Below are 14,287 nucleotides of genomic sequence, written 5' to 3' on the forward strand. Positions count from 1 at the left end.
GACTGTCTTTTGTGTATTGTCCATCGGTGGGACGTAATGTCTTATGGGGTGAAGCCAATAGCCCAAATGAAAGGAAAAAAACTGTTGTCTTGGACAACATTTTAAAATAATTGTTAAGCATGAAGCAGATAACATTATAGTAATACATAAAGTAAGATCATTGCTTTTTAATCAAGGTTTAGTGTAATCACTGTGAATCTAACCCAAAATGTAATAGCAAGACACTTGGTTATCATCAAGAACATTGTGTTTTTCATTTGAAAAAAACCCCAACAACATTATTGTCTATTTGGGAATCAATAAACCTTTACATTAACCTAAATTATAATGTAAAAACAGAGGGCAAAGTCAAGGCACTAATGCATGAAACGCTTAATTAAATTGGATATAAACTCAAAATTGAAGGTGACCATATAACATTTTGAGTTGCTTTGACAGAGTTTATTTTAACTAGGCTGTAGTTTATTTTTTAAAATTGCATTTTAGAGGAAACGATTTGTTCACTTTTGTTATGGCTATATGGCAACTACAGTTGACAGTATAATGAACCGGTGGAATCTGTGTAGTCGTCCAGGCAGGTTTAATTGTAAATGCGCATACGCAGTGACACACACAGACACGAGACGGCCAGAGCTGGAAGAAATGATGTCATGTCCTTTCGTGTACACTCATAATCAAACGATTTTAAACGTCCAATCGTCAGCTGCGGTCCGGCTATGTAAGAATAGCACAGCATAAACACCACATACTTTGCCACCCGTTTGGCCACTCTCAAACTTTAATGTATTTTCTTCTCTCTCCGATTTGTTTTGCACACAGGCCTGAATGGATTCTGTTAGTAAATACATTCTCCACTACCATAATAAGCGGTCTCCTAATTGCGCTGAGGTAGTCCCATAGAAACTATTTCAGTTTTCCCGAACAGTTACAGACAGTGCAGACTGTGGCCGATAGCCTACTTAATTGGCACAGCGGCGCTTTGATCTATACCGGATTAACCGAGGCCCGAAACCGGGGTTAGGCCCATTATTCTATTACAGAGTCTAGTTGAATTACACAATATCTAATTTCATGGTCAAATAGGCGAGAGAAATTATTTGAAAAGAGGTTCAAGATGGTCATTTTTTATAGGCTATCAAAAGCCTGCTCATGCAGTTACACTTTTCTACAAGGGTAATTAAAACAGTATAATTATAATCAATACCTACCTACTCCTTTGTTTAATGGCTCTGCGAGATGGTGAGAGACAGAAAGGAGAGGACAGGCATTCCAGCAACGATGGGAACCCATAGGAACCGTCCAGGGGTGCAAGCGCACAGACCGCGTGCACATAAAAAGAGAAGACGGATATCCCCTGCCTGAGGACACACCCTCCTCGCCCCCCACACACACAGCCTCTCGTCACTGGCTGGCATCCTTGTTCGCCGAGTTCTTTCCCACAGCCGATACGCACAGAGCCTTGCCCGGGACCTGGGTGATTCGGATCCGTAGCCCTGAGCGAAGTGACCACACCGGGTTGGAAAGCCTACGGAAAGAGTGAGGGACGCAGCATGCAGTGGATAAACAAGAGAGAGTAGAGTCTGGACTGGAAGAGAGGGAGATCCTATTTCATTTGGGTATCAATTTGAGTCCGTGGCGCAAAGAAGGAAAGGGTGTATGCCTATGGGTTTAGTTTGAAGGGCGAGTGCGTTGCGCATAAGGAGAGTGTAATTGGGATGAGAGCTCAAGTCAGGGAGCCAGCAGGTCTGACATTCAAAGCCTCTTAACGGCAGGTGGAGTGAAGATCGACCTGGTGGAGTGAGAGTGTTTTTTTCTTCTGAGGAGAGACCCACCCTTGACACCGCACCAAGAGGGAGAAGCCGGGGAGAAGGGTCGAGGCGGGGCGGGCAGGCAGGAGGAACTCCACAAGGGGAACAATACAAGTTAGGCAATAATGCTTTCTCTCAAGCCTAGTACCAAACGATGAACTGGCGCTTAAAGATAGCCGAGAAAGGGATATTATAGAGAAGAGGGGATACTGCCTCGTTGTTTGTCCTCGATCCTTTGACGTTGAGATGGAGAGAGAAAGAGCGCACGGACGAAATCCGGTTGATTGCTGCAGCGGAGGTGAGAGGAGCTGCGCCAGGACGGAGATGAGGAGAGATCGGCGCTGGAGACAGCAGTGGACCGTGATTTTTCTCATCGCCCTTGCTCTGCAGCCGCAGGTAAGCCGCACCGATTAAGCGCTATTTTTGGCCGTTGTTTAAACCTGCCCTGACTTTTACAGTCGGTGTTTTCTTCCCACATATTCAATCATTTTGCCCACATTCTACTTCCCTGTTTCTCTGGTCAATATGTCTACAGTTGCTTCTAATAGCGCGGTGCCCACCTGTTGTTGTGCGTCTTAATTGTCTGGTCATCCACTTGTTGCTCCATGGGCGTGTCCTTTCTTCTATAGGCTACATGATCAAACCTTCACCAAGCATGACCTTTCATTACACCAATGTTTGCTATTGGCATTCGAAGACTATTACACTGCAATTGATTTGTTTTCCTGTTGAAGAATGCTAGAAGACCCATCCACGAGGTGCATTGTTTAAACCAGAACCTGCAGAGGGAAATGTTCTGAACACAGTCTCCTGTGGGCTCTAATGGTGTAAAAATACATCCTTTATGGGAGATAAACAAGCTAAACGTTATGGTGTCCGTGGATGGAGTAAGGCTGTCTTCTATGTGTTTACTACTACAGTACACGCACAAGTCAACCTTGTGAATATTATGAACACGATCACACGATGAAAGGGGATTCACGGGAATTGTTGGTCAGTTTGTGTGTGTGTGTGTGTTGCGTGGGTGTACTTGTAATGTGTGTGTGTGTGTTTATTCACGTGTCTTACAGTCAGTGCCTCCCTTAATTTCTTCACACAATGTAGTCCATCCTCTCTCTCTACAGTATGTAAAAGCTCTGCAGACGACCAGGAATAGTCCAGCATAGTATACATCTAAATCAAATCAAATTTTATTGGTCACGTACACGTGTTGACCCGTTCGGTCTTGTCTTACCAGCGTCTTATTAAATGATTGCATCTGAGCTTCCTCGAGTGTGCGGCTCTCCTTTCATTTCTCGAGTGTTCTACGTCGCCAGCCAGCACCTCGCCTAAATAGCTGTGCATTTCTTTCGCCTCCACATACACGTGTTTAGCAGATGTTATTGCGGCTGTAGCGAAATGCTTGTGTTTCTAGCTCCAACAGTGCAGTCATATCTAAAAAGTCACATCTAACAACTTCACAACAATACACTCAATACACACACATCTAAGTAAAAGTGGAATTATGAATATATAAATATATGGACGAGCAATGTCAGAGCGGCATAGACTAAGATACAGTAGAATTTAATACAGTATATACATATGAGATGAGTAATGCAAAATATGTAAACATTATTCAAGTGATTAGTGTTTCATTTATTAAAGTGGCCAGTTATTTCAAGTCTATGTATATAGGCATCAGCCTCTAATATGCTAGTGATGGCTATTTAACAGTCTGATGGCCTTGAGATAGAAGCTGTTTTTCTGTCTCTCGGTCATAGCTTTGATGCACCTGTATTGACCTCGCCTTCTGGATGATAGCGGAGTGCATGCAGTGGCTCGAGTGGTTGTTGTCCTTGATTATCTTTTTGGCCTTCCTGTGACATCAGGTGCTGAAGATGTCCTGGGGGATAGGTAGTTTGCCCCCGGTGATGCGTTGGGCAGACTACACCACTCGCTGGAGAGCCCTGTGGTTGCGGGAGGTGCAGTTGCCGTACCAGCTGGTGATACCGCCTAACAGGATGCTCTCAATTGTGCATCTGTAAAAGTTTGTAAGGGTTTTAGGTGCCAAGCCAAATTTCTTCAGCCTCCTGAATGGGTGAACCATTTGAGTTTGTCACTGATGTGTATGCCGAGAAACTACCTTATAAGCTACCTTATAGTTGTAATAACTATGTAATAATGAGTTTGATTCAAAAACACAACACTCAAACCACTATGACCACATAGAAAACCAATTCACCTGCAGTCAAATTGGACATGGGCCTGTCACATTCAAGTTCAAGTTCACACAGACCAAGAGGGAAAGCCTGGAGGTAGAGCGCTGGCTGAATGTGTTCTCTACTCTTCCCCTCCCATACCCACCCCCAGGCTATGGTTGTCGGCCTAAAAGGGCCCCCAACTGGCGGAGTGACACAGCCCTCAGTGCAGAGGCAAGATAGAACGTTCTGTGTGTGTGTGTATGTGCATTTATGTGAAATGAGATGCCCATGTGTGTGTGTGTGTGTGCGTACATGTGTGCGTGTGTGTGTGTGTGTGTGTGTGTGGACTCATGGACTGGGGTGTGTGTGTTGGCCAGCGGCCACAGCCATGTAGCGCTGGGGCATGTGAATGATCCACATGGATCTCTGCACCCAGCTCTGAAGCTCTTCACTAATATAACATCCCTTCCCCTACTGCAGTATGATGCAGACCTTTCTACTGTGCTGTGGGACATTTATAATGTAGGATCAGCACAGGAGAGTTGATATACTGCATCCATTTCAGCATTGAAGATACTATAACATGTAAGAGTAGAGCTCTGGGGATGTGTCAAATTCAGTGCAATGCAGATAAGAGCATTCAGGATGATATATTAATGTTGTTTGATACAGTGTATAATGTTGTTCTGATATTACTATGTTATTACAGAACAGTCAAGATAGTGCCATATTTAACAGTGTTAAAAGTTAAGTGTTTAAAACCTCTTAAACCCCCTATTTGATTTTTAAAAATTCAATTCAGTCTGGTATGAGAACGGTAGCCCCTATCTGCAAAATCAGGGTATCTGCGGAAAGCTGAATATATTGGCTATTGATCTGTGCCTTAACATTTTTGGTGTGACTTACTACCATATATGGGCATACAAATGTATAAGGGCAGGCCGAGCCAAAGACCTAATTTCAAGACGGCTGTTACCTACATTCGGGTTAGCTTTGTGAAGCACAAACGAAATAAAGACCAAATACGTTGATTCACACCAAAAACCGGGACTCCACAGATCATGAGGATGTCTTATTTGCCTACCTGTGACCTACCGTTTTTGATCACCAGCCCCGAGAGTACTTTTTTTCTTCTACTCAACGCTTTCACCAAACAGCCATCATTTTACACGGTAAAGCTTCCTTTTGGTCTGTGCTTGAGCTATAGCGACAAAGGTGTTATGATAATCCTTAGGTTGGTAGGAGCAAATCTAGCCTATTTCCAATGTTATCTGATGATGTATGACTTAATGGCAACGAATATCGAATATCGACCGAGTGACTATATCTTTGCGCATGAAAAATATGATGAACACATTTGGATATCCCCTGTAATGTCCACCGACACCACCACAATGTTTGAGAGAGGTTGGTGTTGTAGAAATGTAGTTCATTTTATTTGATTGTGAACAATACCTTTTCAGGCATATCCAGTGCGTGCAAAAACAGTGTAATTACCACATTTGGAGACTTTGGAGAGGTTGAAAGGACACTTGAATGTCCCCTGGATACCTCATAACACCACCATGTTTGAGTGAGGTTGTTATGGTAATTGATATGGAAAATGTGTTTTCATACTGAACAAATAGCATTTAGGGATTGCAAATATGTGACAGCACTGGAATGATCTAATTTACACACATATGCCACTTTGGAGAGGTTGTATCGACACTTGGAAACGTCCCGTGTCCACACCTGACATCACTCACTAAAACATCTGTCCATTTCTAGTTGTTAGGTCGATCAATCCCATTTTTTTTCTCTGATATTGCTCACATGTTGTGGAAAGCCGTCTGATGTGTTTCCAGCTCTGGGCATCAACAATTCACTTATAGCTTGTCAATGAAAGATGACTTTAAAATGAAAAAAGAAAACGGTTATTTCGTGTGTGCTTGATTTTGTGTATTCTGAACTATGTAACTCCAATCTTCTGATGATTTCCTCGTCTCCCAGATGTCTTCTTTAAAATACGTTTTGGCATGTCAGAATCATGTAATTACACACGAATAGCAGTTCCTTTCGGGTAGGTCTATTTTGCCATTACATCTAAGAGGTTTTAACAATAGAGTTAGTAAGTGTACAATCCAACCGGGTTCATCCAGGGTCAGGTTGTGGTCCTGGTCTCACCCTGTTTTTGGGTTCATTGGGGACTTAATTACCACAGCTCTCCACGGTGATGCTCGAGGCTGAGGGCTTGGAGCGGTCAGATGGAGCGCTGAAACCCAGGTATGCCCGGAATGGCTGAGAAAGGGGGGGGGGGGGGGGGAGAGGAAGAAAGGAGGATGCAGAGTGATGAGTGGGCCTGTATCTCCACAAGCTGTTTGATGTAGGAGAGTTTAGCCCCCTAGCCCAGGGACAGGGGCAGGTGAGGGACACAATACAACAGCACAATGGGCTGACTTACCAGCTATTCTTCTATCTGGCTTTTGTCAAGACTATTACACCGTTATTCGTTATTGCATAATTTCATTGTGTATGTGTGACGTGTGTGTGTGTGTGTGTGTGTGTGTGTGTGTGTGTGTGTGTGTGTGTGTGTGTGTGTGTGTGTGTGTGTGTGTGTGTGTGTGTGTGTGTGTGTGTGTGTGTGTGTGTGTGTGTGTGTGTGTGTGACGTGTGTGCATGTGACATGTGTGTGTGTGTGTGTGTGTGTGTGTGTGTGTGTGTGTGTGTGTGTGTGTGTGTGTGTGTGTGTGTGTGTGTGTGTGTGTGTGTGTGTGTGTGTGTGTGTGTGTGTGTGTGTGTGTGTGTGTGTGTGTGGTTTGTGCTTTAATAGTGGTTGGAAATCCTAACCATTATTTCCTTGCCATACAACACACCAACATACACAAACACACACCTGTCCCTCTGGGGGGCTTGTTAGCTCTACCAGCTTGTCTGTCCCCTTCTGCACCCAGCTGAGAAGAATATGCTTTGTAGGCTCTGGGAAAAGGGAGAGGGAGAGATGGAGAACAAGAGAGACAGAGAGAGGGAGAAAGAGAGAGACAGAGAGATGGAGAACGAGAGAGACAGAGAGAGGGAGAAAGAGAGAGACAGAGAGAGGGAGAAAGAGAGAGACAGAGAGATGAAATGAAGAAATATAAAGAAGAAGAGCTGGTGCAGAGGGAAAGAGTTGCAGCCTGTTCCCAGATAGAGGAGGAAGTGGAGGAGAAGGACCGAGAAACCGTGGCCAGGTTCCCAGTGTCTGAGTCCCACTGGGGAGAGAGGGAGAGAAAAGAAGGGAGGGGTACTGATACAGGAGAAGAAAGAAAGGAAGGCGCTAGATGGAGAGGTGTAGGAAGGGCATGACACAGGGGAGGGGAGAGGTGAAAGAGGAAGATAAAGAGAGCGAGGGAGGGAGGAGGGTAAATAAGCTAGGAGGGAAAGATGGAGACAGATAGAGGGAGATAAATGGACAGATACGGAGAGAGAGAGGGGATTGCTGGAGTGGGGGCGTGTCTCTCCATTGGGATGAAGGGATTTGATTGATGGGGTGTGTGAATCAATGTTGTTTTTCCTTTCTCAATCACCCTCTTTTTTTATACCACTTAGAAAAGGATGACAGTAGAGAGAGAGAGAGAGAGAGAGAGAGAGAGAGAGAGAGAGAGAGAGAGAGAGAGAGAGAGAGAGAGAGAGAGAGAGAGAGAGAGAGAGAGAGAGAGAGAGAGAGAGAGAGAGAGAGAGAGAGAGAGAGAGAGAGAGAGAGAGAGAGAGAGAGAGAGAGAGAGAGAGAGAGAGAGAGAGAGAGAGAGAGAGAGAGAGAGAGAGAGAGAGAGAGAGAGAGAGAGAGAGAGAGAGAGAGAGAGATAGAATCCCATTGCTGGAAAGCACTGGGTTGAAATGCTATACTTCACCCATTGATCAGGTGTATTCATCACATTCATTAACGTTTTTTCAACAAACCAGTTGTTTTTGTTTCCGTAGATTCACCCTCTCTTTGGGTGGTGTATATGATTCTGTGTGTGTGTGCGTGTGTGTGAGTTATACCTCATCCTAACTCTCCTGTCTCCCTCTCTCTCCAGGCTGTGCGTGTGTGTGTGTTATACCTCATCCTAACTCTCCTGTCTCCCTCAAATCAAATCAAATCAAATCAAAATTTATTTGTCACATACACATGGTTAGCAGATGTTAATGCGAGTGTAGCGAAATGCTTGTGCTTCTAGTTCCGACAATGCAGTGATAACCAACAAGTAATCTAACTAACAATTCCAAAACTGCTGTCTTATACACAGTGTAAGGGGATAAGGAACATGTACATAAGGATATATGAATGAGTGATGGTACAGAGCAGCATACAGTAGATGGTATCGAGTACAGTATATACATATGAGATGAGTGTGTAGACAAAGTAAACAAAGTGGCATAGTTAAAGTGGCTAGTGATACATGTGTTACATAAGGATGCAGTCGATGATGTAGAGTACAGTATATACATATGCATATGAGATGAATAATGTAGGGTAAGTAACATTATATAAGGTAGCATTGTTTAAAGTGGCTAGTGATATATTTACATCATTTCCCATCAATTCCCATTATTAAAATGGCTGGAGTTGGGTCAGTGTCAATGACAGTGTGTTGGCAGCAGCCACTCAGTGTTAGTGGTGGCTGTTTAACAGTCTGATGGCCTTGAGATAGAAGCTGTTTTTCAGTCTCTCGGTCCCAGCTTTGATGCACCTGTACTGACCTCGCCTTCTGGATGATAGCGGGGTGAACAGGCAGTGGTTCGGGTGGTTGATGTCCTTGATGATCTTTATGGCCTTCCTGTAACAACGGGTGGTGTAGGTGTCCTGGAGGGCAGGTAGTTTGCCCCCGGTGATGCGTTGTGCAGTCCTCACTACCCTCTGGAGAGCCTTACGGTTGAGGGTGGAGCAGTTGCCGTACCAGGCGGTGATACAGCCCGCCAGGATGCTCTCGATTATGCATCTGTAGAAGTTTGTGAGTGCTTTTGGTGACAAGCCGAATTTCTTCAGCCTCCTGAGGTTGAATAGGCGCTGCTGCGCCTTCTTCACGACGCTGTCAGTGTGAGTGGACCAATTCAGTTTGTCTGTGATGTGTATGCCGAGGAACTTAAAACTAGCTACCCTCTCCACTACTGTTCCATCGATGTGGATAGGGGGGTGTTCCCTCTGCTGTTTCCTGAAGTCCACAATCATCTCCTTAGTTTTGTTGACGTTGAGTGTGAGGTTATTTTCCTGACACCACACTCCGAGGGCCCTCACCTCCTCCCTGTAGGCCGTCTCGTCGTTGTTGGTAATCAAGCCTACCACTGTTGTGTCGTCCGCAAACTTGATGATTGAGTTGGAGGCGTGCGTGGCCACGCAGTCGTGGGTGAACAGGGAGTACAGGAGAGGGCTCAGAACGCACCCTTGTGGGGCCCCCGTGTTGAGGATCAGCGGGGAGGAGATGTTGTTGCCTACCCTCACCACCTGGGGGCGGCCCGTCAGGAAGTCCAGTACCCAGTTGCACAGGGCGGGGTCGAGACCCAGGGTCTCGAGCTTGATGACGAGCTTGGAGGGTACTATGGTGTTGAATGCCGAGCTGTAGTCGATGAACAGCATTCTCTCTCCAGGCTGTGTGTGTGTGAGTTATACCTCATCCTAACTCTCCTGTCTCCCTCCCTCTCCAGGCTGTGTGTGTGTATGTGTGTGTGTGAGTTATACCTCATCCTAACTCTCCTGTCTCCCTCCCTCTCCAGGCTGTGTGTGTGTGTGTGTGAGTTATATGTCATCCTAACTCTCCTGTCTCCCTCTCTCTCCAGGCTGTGTGTGTGTGTGAGTTATACCTCATCCTAACTCTCCTGTCTCCCCCCCCTCTCCAGGCTGTATGTGCAGTGGGGATGTTTGAGCTGCAGATCCGTCACTTCCAGAACCCCCAAGGTGTGCTGCAGAGTGGAGAGTGTTGTGACCTCCAGGCCACCGAGGGGCAGCGCTGCTCTCTCAGGGACCAGTGTGACACCTTCTTCAAGGCCTGCCTCAAGGAGTACCAGGCCCGCGTCGTCCCCACCGGAGCCTGCACCTTCGGGGTGGGCAGCACCACCGTCCTGGGGGGCAACACCCAGTCCCTCCGTCATCGAGGTCACGACGGAGGAGGGGGAGGAGGCGGAGGAGGAGGGGATGTCACTACAGGACACATTGTCATTCCCTTCAAATACGCCTGGCCGGTGAGTATAGAAGTGGAGCTACAATGTGGTTACCATGGTAAACATGTTGCGGTTCAAGTAGGTCAACACTCACAGAGACCTGTGACAGTGTTGACACTAGCTCTTAGCATTCAGTCAAGAGGCTTTGCTTCTATTTGCTCAAGCTAGTGGCAGTTTTCTGCTCGTCTAAACACGGGCACTGGGTGCGATGCTGAGATGATGCTCTTTCTCCCTCCTCTCTCTCTCTCTCCCTCATTCTCCTTCTGTCTCTCTTTATCCATCCCTTTCTCTCTCTCCTCCTAAACTCTTCCCTGTTGCGTTTTTTTCTTCTCTCCGTTAAAGTCCCTGATATCGCTCCTCTCTGTCTGACTTCGTGTATCGACTTGCCTGTGTCTGTATCAGATACGGAGTCCAGGCTGGGGCTACGACTCGTGTATTCATTAAAGAGCAGGCCTATTAATCGCACATTAGACCCATCGATAATCCAATTCTATCTTTCTCGTCTTCCGTCCCCCATAAGGAGGACCCAAACAATACAGGAAGAGGGGAAAATAGAAACAACAAATACAATTAAAGAGTAATTTTGAAGCCTTGAGGTTGAGTGGAGGGCTTGAGGGGGGGATAGAAAAGCCCCCGACCAAAGACTGTCCAAGTCTGTTGGTTCTGGCTCACATAGGTTTGTGTATTGCTGCTGCTCAAAAATATGTTGTTCTATTTGACTGTTACTAAGCCCTGAGATGTTCGCTAGGGGGGGGGGGGTTGGAAAGGGACTGGAAAGACAACTGGAGGGGGGTGAAAGCTTTTAGCTGGTGGTAGAAAGCACTAAAGTCCTCAACGAGCAGTCCCCCCCCCAACCCCATTTCCATCCTTTCATTCCTTCCTTCCATCCCTTCATCCACGCCCATTAGAAGTAGTTCCCTGTTTGTTTTTTTTACTATAATTAATGTCTGTTTGCCCGAGTCGTTTCAGGGCCAGAGCCACAGCGAGTATCCCTTTTAGATGACTTGGCACACACAGGACGACTGATCCACATTGTCTTCCTTCCTGAGATGGGAGCGTTTGTTTATTTCAACGTTTGCTGTCTCAATGCGAGCGGTCTATATTTGATTAAGGTCTGGAATGCTTCGTTTCTGACCTCCTCCGTGAGGTTGAATGGTTATTCATAATGAAAGTATTATAGTAACGGGGAACGAGAGCTGACGGTATGGTTGTAATTATATTCATATTGCCTAGTAATAATGTTTTTAATATTGTGCAAAGCCCTGGTGGAGATTTAGAGGCGGACCGGGAATAAGGCTGGTCATGCTCACCAGCTGGTCTGGTGTTGGAGCGCACAGGTCTGTGTGTCCTGGCTTCAGGCATCTGGAACACATGCGCGCACGCAAGCAGCGCCTCCGCGTTTATCCGCCTCACGTTAATCGGTATCAGTCCATTCGCCTGTGGAAGTGTGTCTTCATACACGGTCCGTGTCAGTGACTCTCCTCCATGTTGGGGAGGCGTGTGAGTGGCAGGTATGAGTGTGAGAAAATTCTCCAGCAGAAAGTCTTCTCTGGATCAGTTTCAGGCCCTGGCCGTGGGGCGGGCTGGGCTGCAGGGGAAGGGGGGGGGGGGACTCCGAGGCAGGCCAGCATCTCTATGGGGATGGCTTTATTTTTTATTGAACCTTTATTTAACCAGGAAGGGCTCATTGAGATTAAAATCTCTTTTCAAGAGCACCCTGGCCAAGATAGGCAGCACCAAGTCATTACAAAAAATTACAGACAGACAAGTACTTCCAGATTAAAAGTATTTTGTAAGGCATTCCAAGACGATGGCGCAGAGTTCATAAAAGCCCTTTTACCAAATTCAGTTCGGACATTTGGAACAGTTAGCAGGATAAAGTCCAGCGAACGAAGAGAGTACCCACCACATAAAAATGCACAAATAAAAAGGTAGTAAACCCAAAATGGCTTTGTAAATAAAAGTATACCAGTGACTGAGCCTACGAGTGACTAGAGAAGGCCAGCCAACCGTGGTATACAAAGTGCAGTGGTGCGTAAGGGTTTTGCAGTTTAAAATAAATCTCAAAGTGCCATGGTAAAGAGTGTCAATTGATCTCAAACACTGAGCGGAAGCATTCATATATAAAATATCCCCATAGTCTAGTAAAGGCATACATGTAGCTGATACTAGCCTCCTTCTGACTTCAAAAGGATAACAGGCCTTATTCCTAAAATAAAATCCCAATTTCAGCTTCAATGTTTTTGTAAGTTGTTGAATATGCAATTTAAAAGAGAGGCCGTCATCAATTAAAATTCCAAGATATTTACATGAGGTTACAACCTCAATCTCCTTGCCCTGACAGGTAGTAATAGGTGAAAAGTTCAGAGGTCTATTTCTTGCATTAGAAAACAACATTAGTTTAGTTTCCTCAGTATTGAGGATAAGCTTCAATTGACACAAGGTATGTTGAACAGTATAAAAATAAGTTTGCATGTTCTGGAAAGCTTTTGTAAGAGACGAGGCACAACAGTAAATAACAGTATCATCAGCATAAAAATTATGTTGTGCATTTTGGACATTTTTGTCTAAATAATTTATATAGATAGTGAATAAGATAGAATCAAGTACAGAGCCTTGGGGCACACCATTCAAGACAAACAATTTAACAGACATAAGCCCATCAAATTGAGTGCACTGAGTTCTATCAGACAGATAGTTAGCAAACCATGCAACTGCATGCTCCGAAAGACCTGGCCATCTCTGGGAGGTAGGGGAGAGGCCGTGGGGGGGAGACAGAGGGGGGTGCTCAGGCAGTATTCTGATCCCTCTGCCCCAGGTGAGGGGGATGAACAGGTGAGCACAGTCATTATGAGGAAAGGTGAGCTCTCTTTATCTCCTGCCCTTGCTCTTTCTCTCCACTCATCTATTCAAGGAAGTGTGTGTGTGTGTGTGTGTGTGTGTGTGTGTGTGTGTGTGTGTGTGTGTGTGTGTGTGTGTGTGTGTGTGTGTGTGTGTGTGTGTGTGTGTGTGTGTGTGTGTGTGTGTGTGTGTGTGTGTGTGTGTGTGTGTGTGTGTGTGTGTGTGCGCACATGTGTCTCCTAGCCCCTCACTGTCTAATCATATGGACTGAAGTATTTGGCTGCAGTTTGACTCCCAAGTCCAGGGACAGCTAGCGGCCCAGTCTGGGACGTTTTAGCCAAGGCGTTTCCGTTCAGATATAAAATATCAAAGCATTTTAGAACCGTGAGGTCGTCTCTCTCAAGTCGCACGGTCTCTGCTGTTGTTTCCAACCTCATATCTGATTGGTGGAGGGGGGGGGGTCTGTGGGGTTTGTCTTTTTGTCGTTGTCTATGTGGCAGAGGAAACCTACACTGTTTCTGAATGAATGGAAGGAGTGAATAGGCGGTACACCAGAAGGAGTTGCCAGGCAGCTCTTAGACAAAGGTGCATTATAATCACTCTAAAGTCTTGTTCCTCTCAAATGTATTTGTATTTGTATTTAAACCTTTATTTAACTAGGCAAGTCAGTTAAGAATCATATCTCTAGATCTGCTCTGCCTGACTTGAACTTTCAGGCTCCCGTTGACATCAATGTTACAGTATGATGTACACCGAACTGTTTAAGTGGCCTGCTTTGCTGTCTACTCCCAACAACTTCTCCCATCGTGCTGTTGTTGCCTTGGGCTGGCTTTAGAGGAAGGGCTTGGGCTCAGTCTTTTGTTAAGAGTCCTGTGACAAATGACTTTGTGATAGGCACTAAACAAACGCCATTAAAAAGAACGGAACGGGCTGTGGTCCCCGTCTCTTCATCTTAGGCCAATCTTAGGTCAATCATTCATAATCCTGACCTCAAGTGTTAAAGCCCCTAAATCTGATTCCAGGTCAGGTTCACTGCCAGAGGGAGAGAGCTCTCAGCTGTCGGGACTCGCGTTCAGAGTGCGTGCGTGTATGTGTGTGTGGTGTGTGTGTTTCGGTAACCATATCATCTGTAATAATACCACTTTTTTCACTCTCTTTCTTTTCTTTCTTCATTCGCTCCCACCACTTGCCTTATTTGTTCATAAAGTTTACTTAAAAAGACATGCTTGTACAGTATTGTGTTGTATGTTCAGGTTGTAGAGTGAAAGACCTTCCGTGCCACACATACTGTTTACACGA

General features: G+C 45.6%; 1 protein-coding gene across 1 annotated transcript in view; it reads left to right on the top strand.

Moving 5' to 3' along the window:
- Positions 1 to 1,399: 1,399 nt before the first annotated feature.
- The window catches only part of LOC124006392 (protein jagged-1b-like), a 55,587-nt gene continuing 42,699 nt past the window's right edge, over positions 1,400 to 14,287 (top strand). Inside the window, exons 1-2 of the mRNA XM_046316384.1 lie at positions 1,400 to 2,204; positions 9,827 to 10,168. Coding sequence (XP_046172340.1) covers positions 2,055 to 2,204; positions 9,827 to 10,168 — 492 coding nt within the window. The 5' untranslated portion in view covers positions 1,400 to 2,054. The remainder of the gene's footprint in view (positions 2,205 to 9,826; positions 10,169 to 14,287) is intronic.

This window comes from Oncorhynchus gorbuscha, linkage group LG19, assembly GCF_021184085.1.
Source record: "Oncorhynchus gorbuscha isolate QuinsamMale2020 ecotype Even-year linkage group LG19, OgorEven_v1.0, whole genome shotgun sequence".
Classification (NCBI taxonomy): Eukaryota; Metazoa; Chordata; class Actinopteri; order Salmoniformes; family Salmonidae; genus Oncorhynchus; species Oncorhynchus gorbuscha.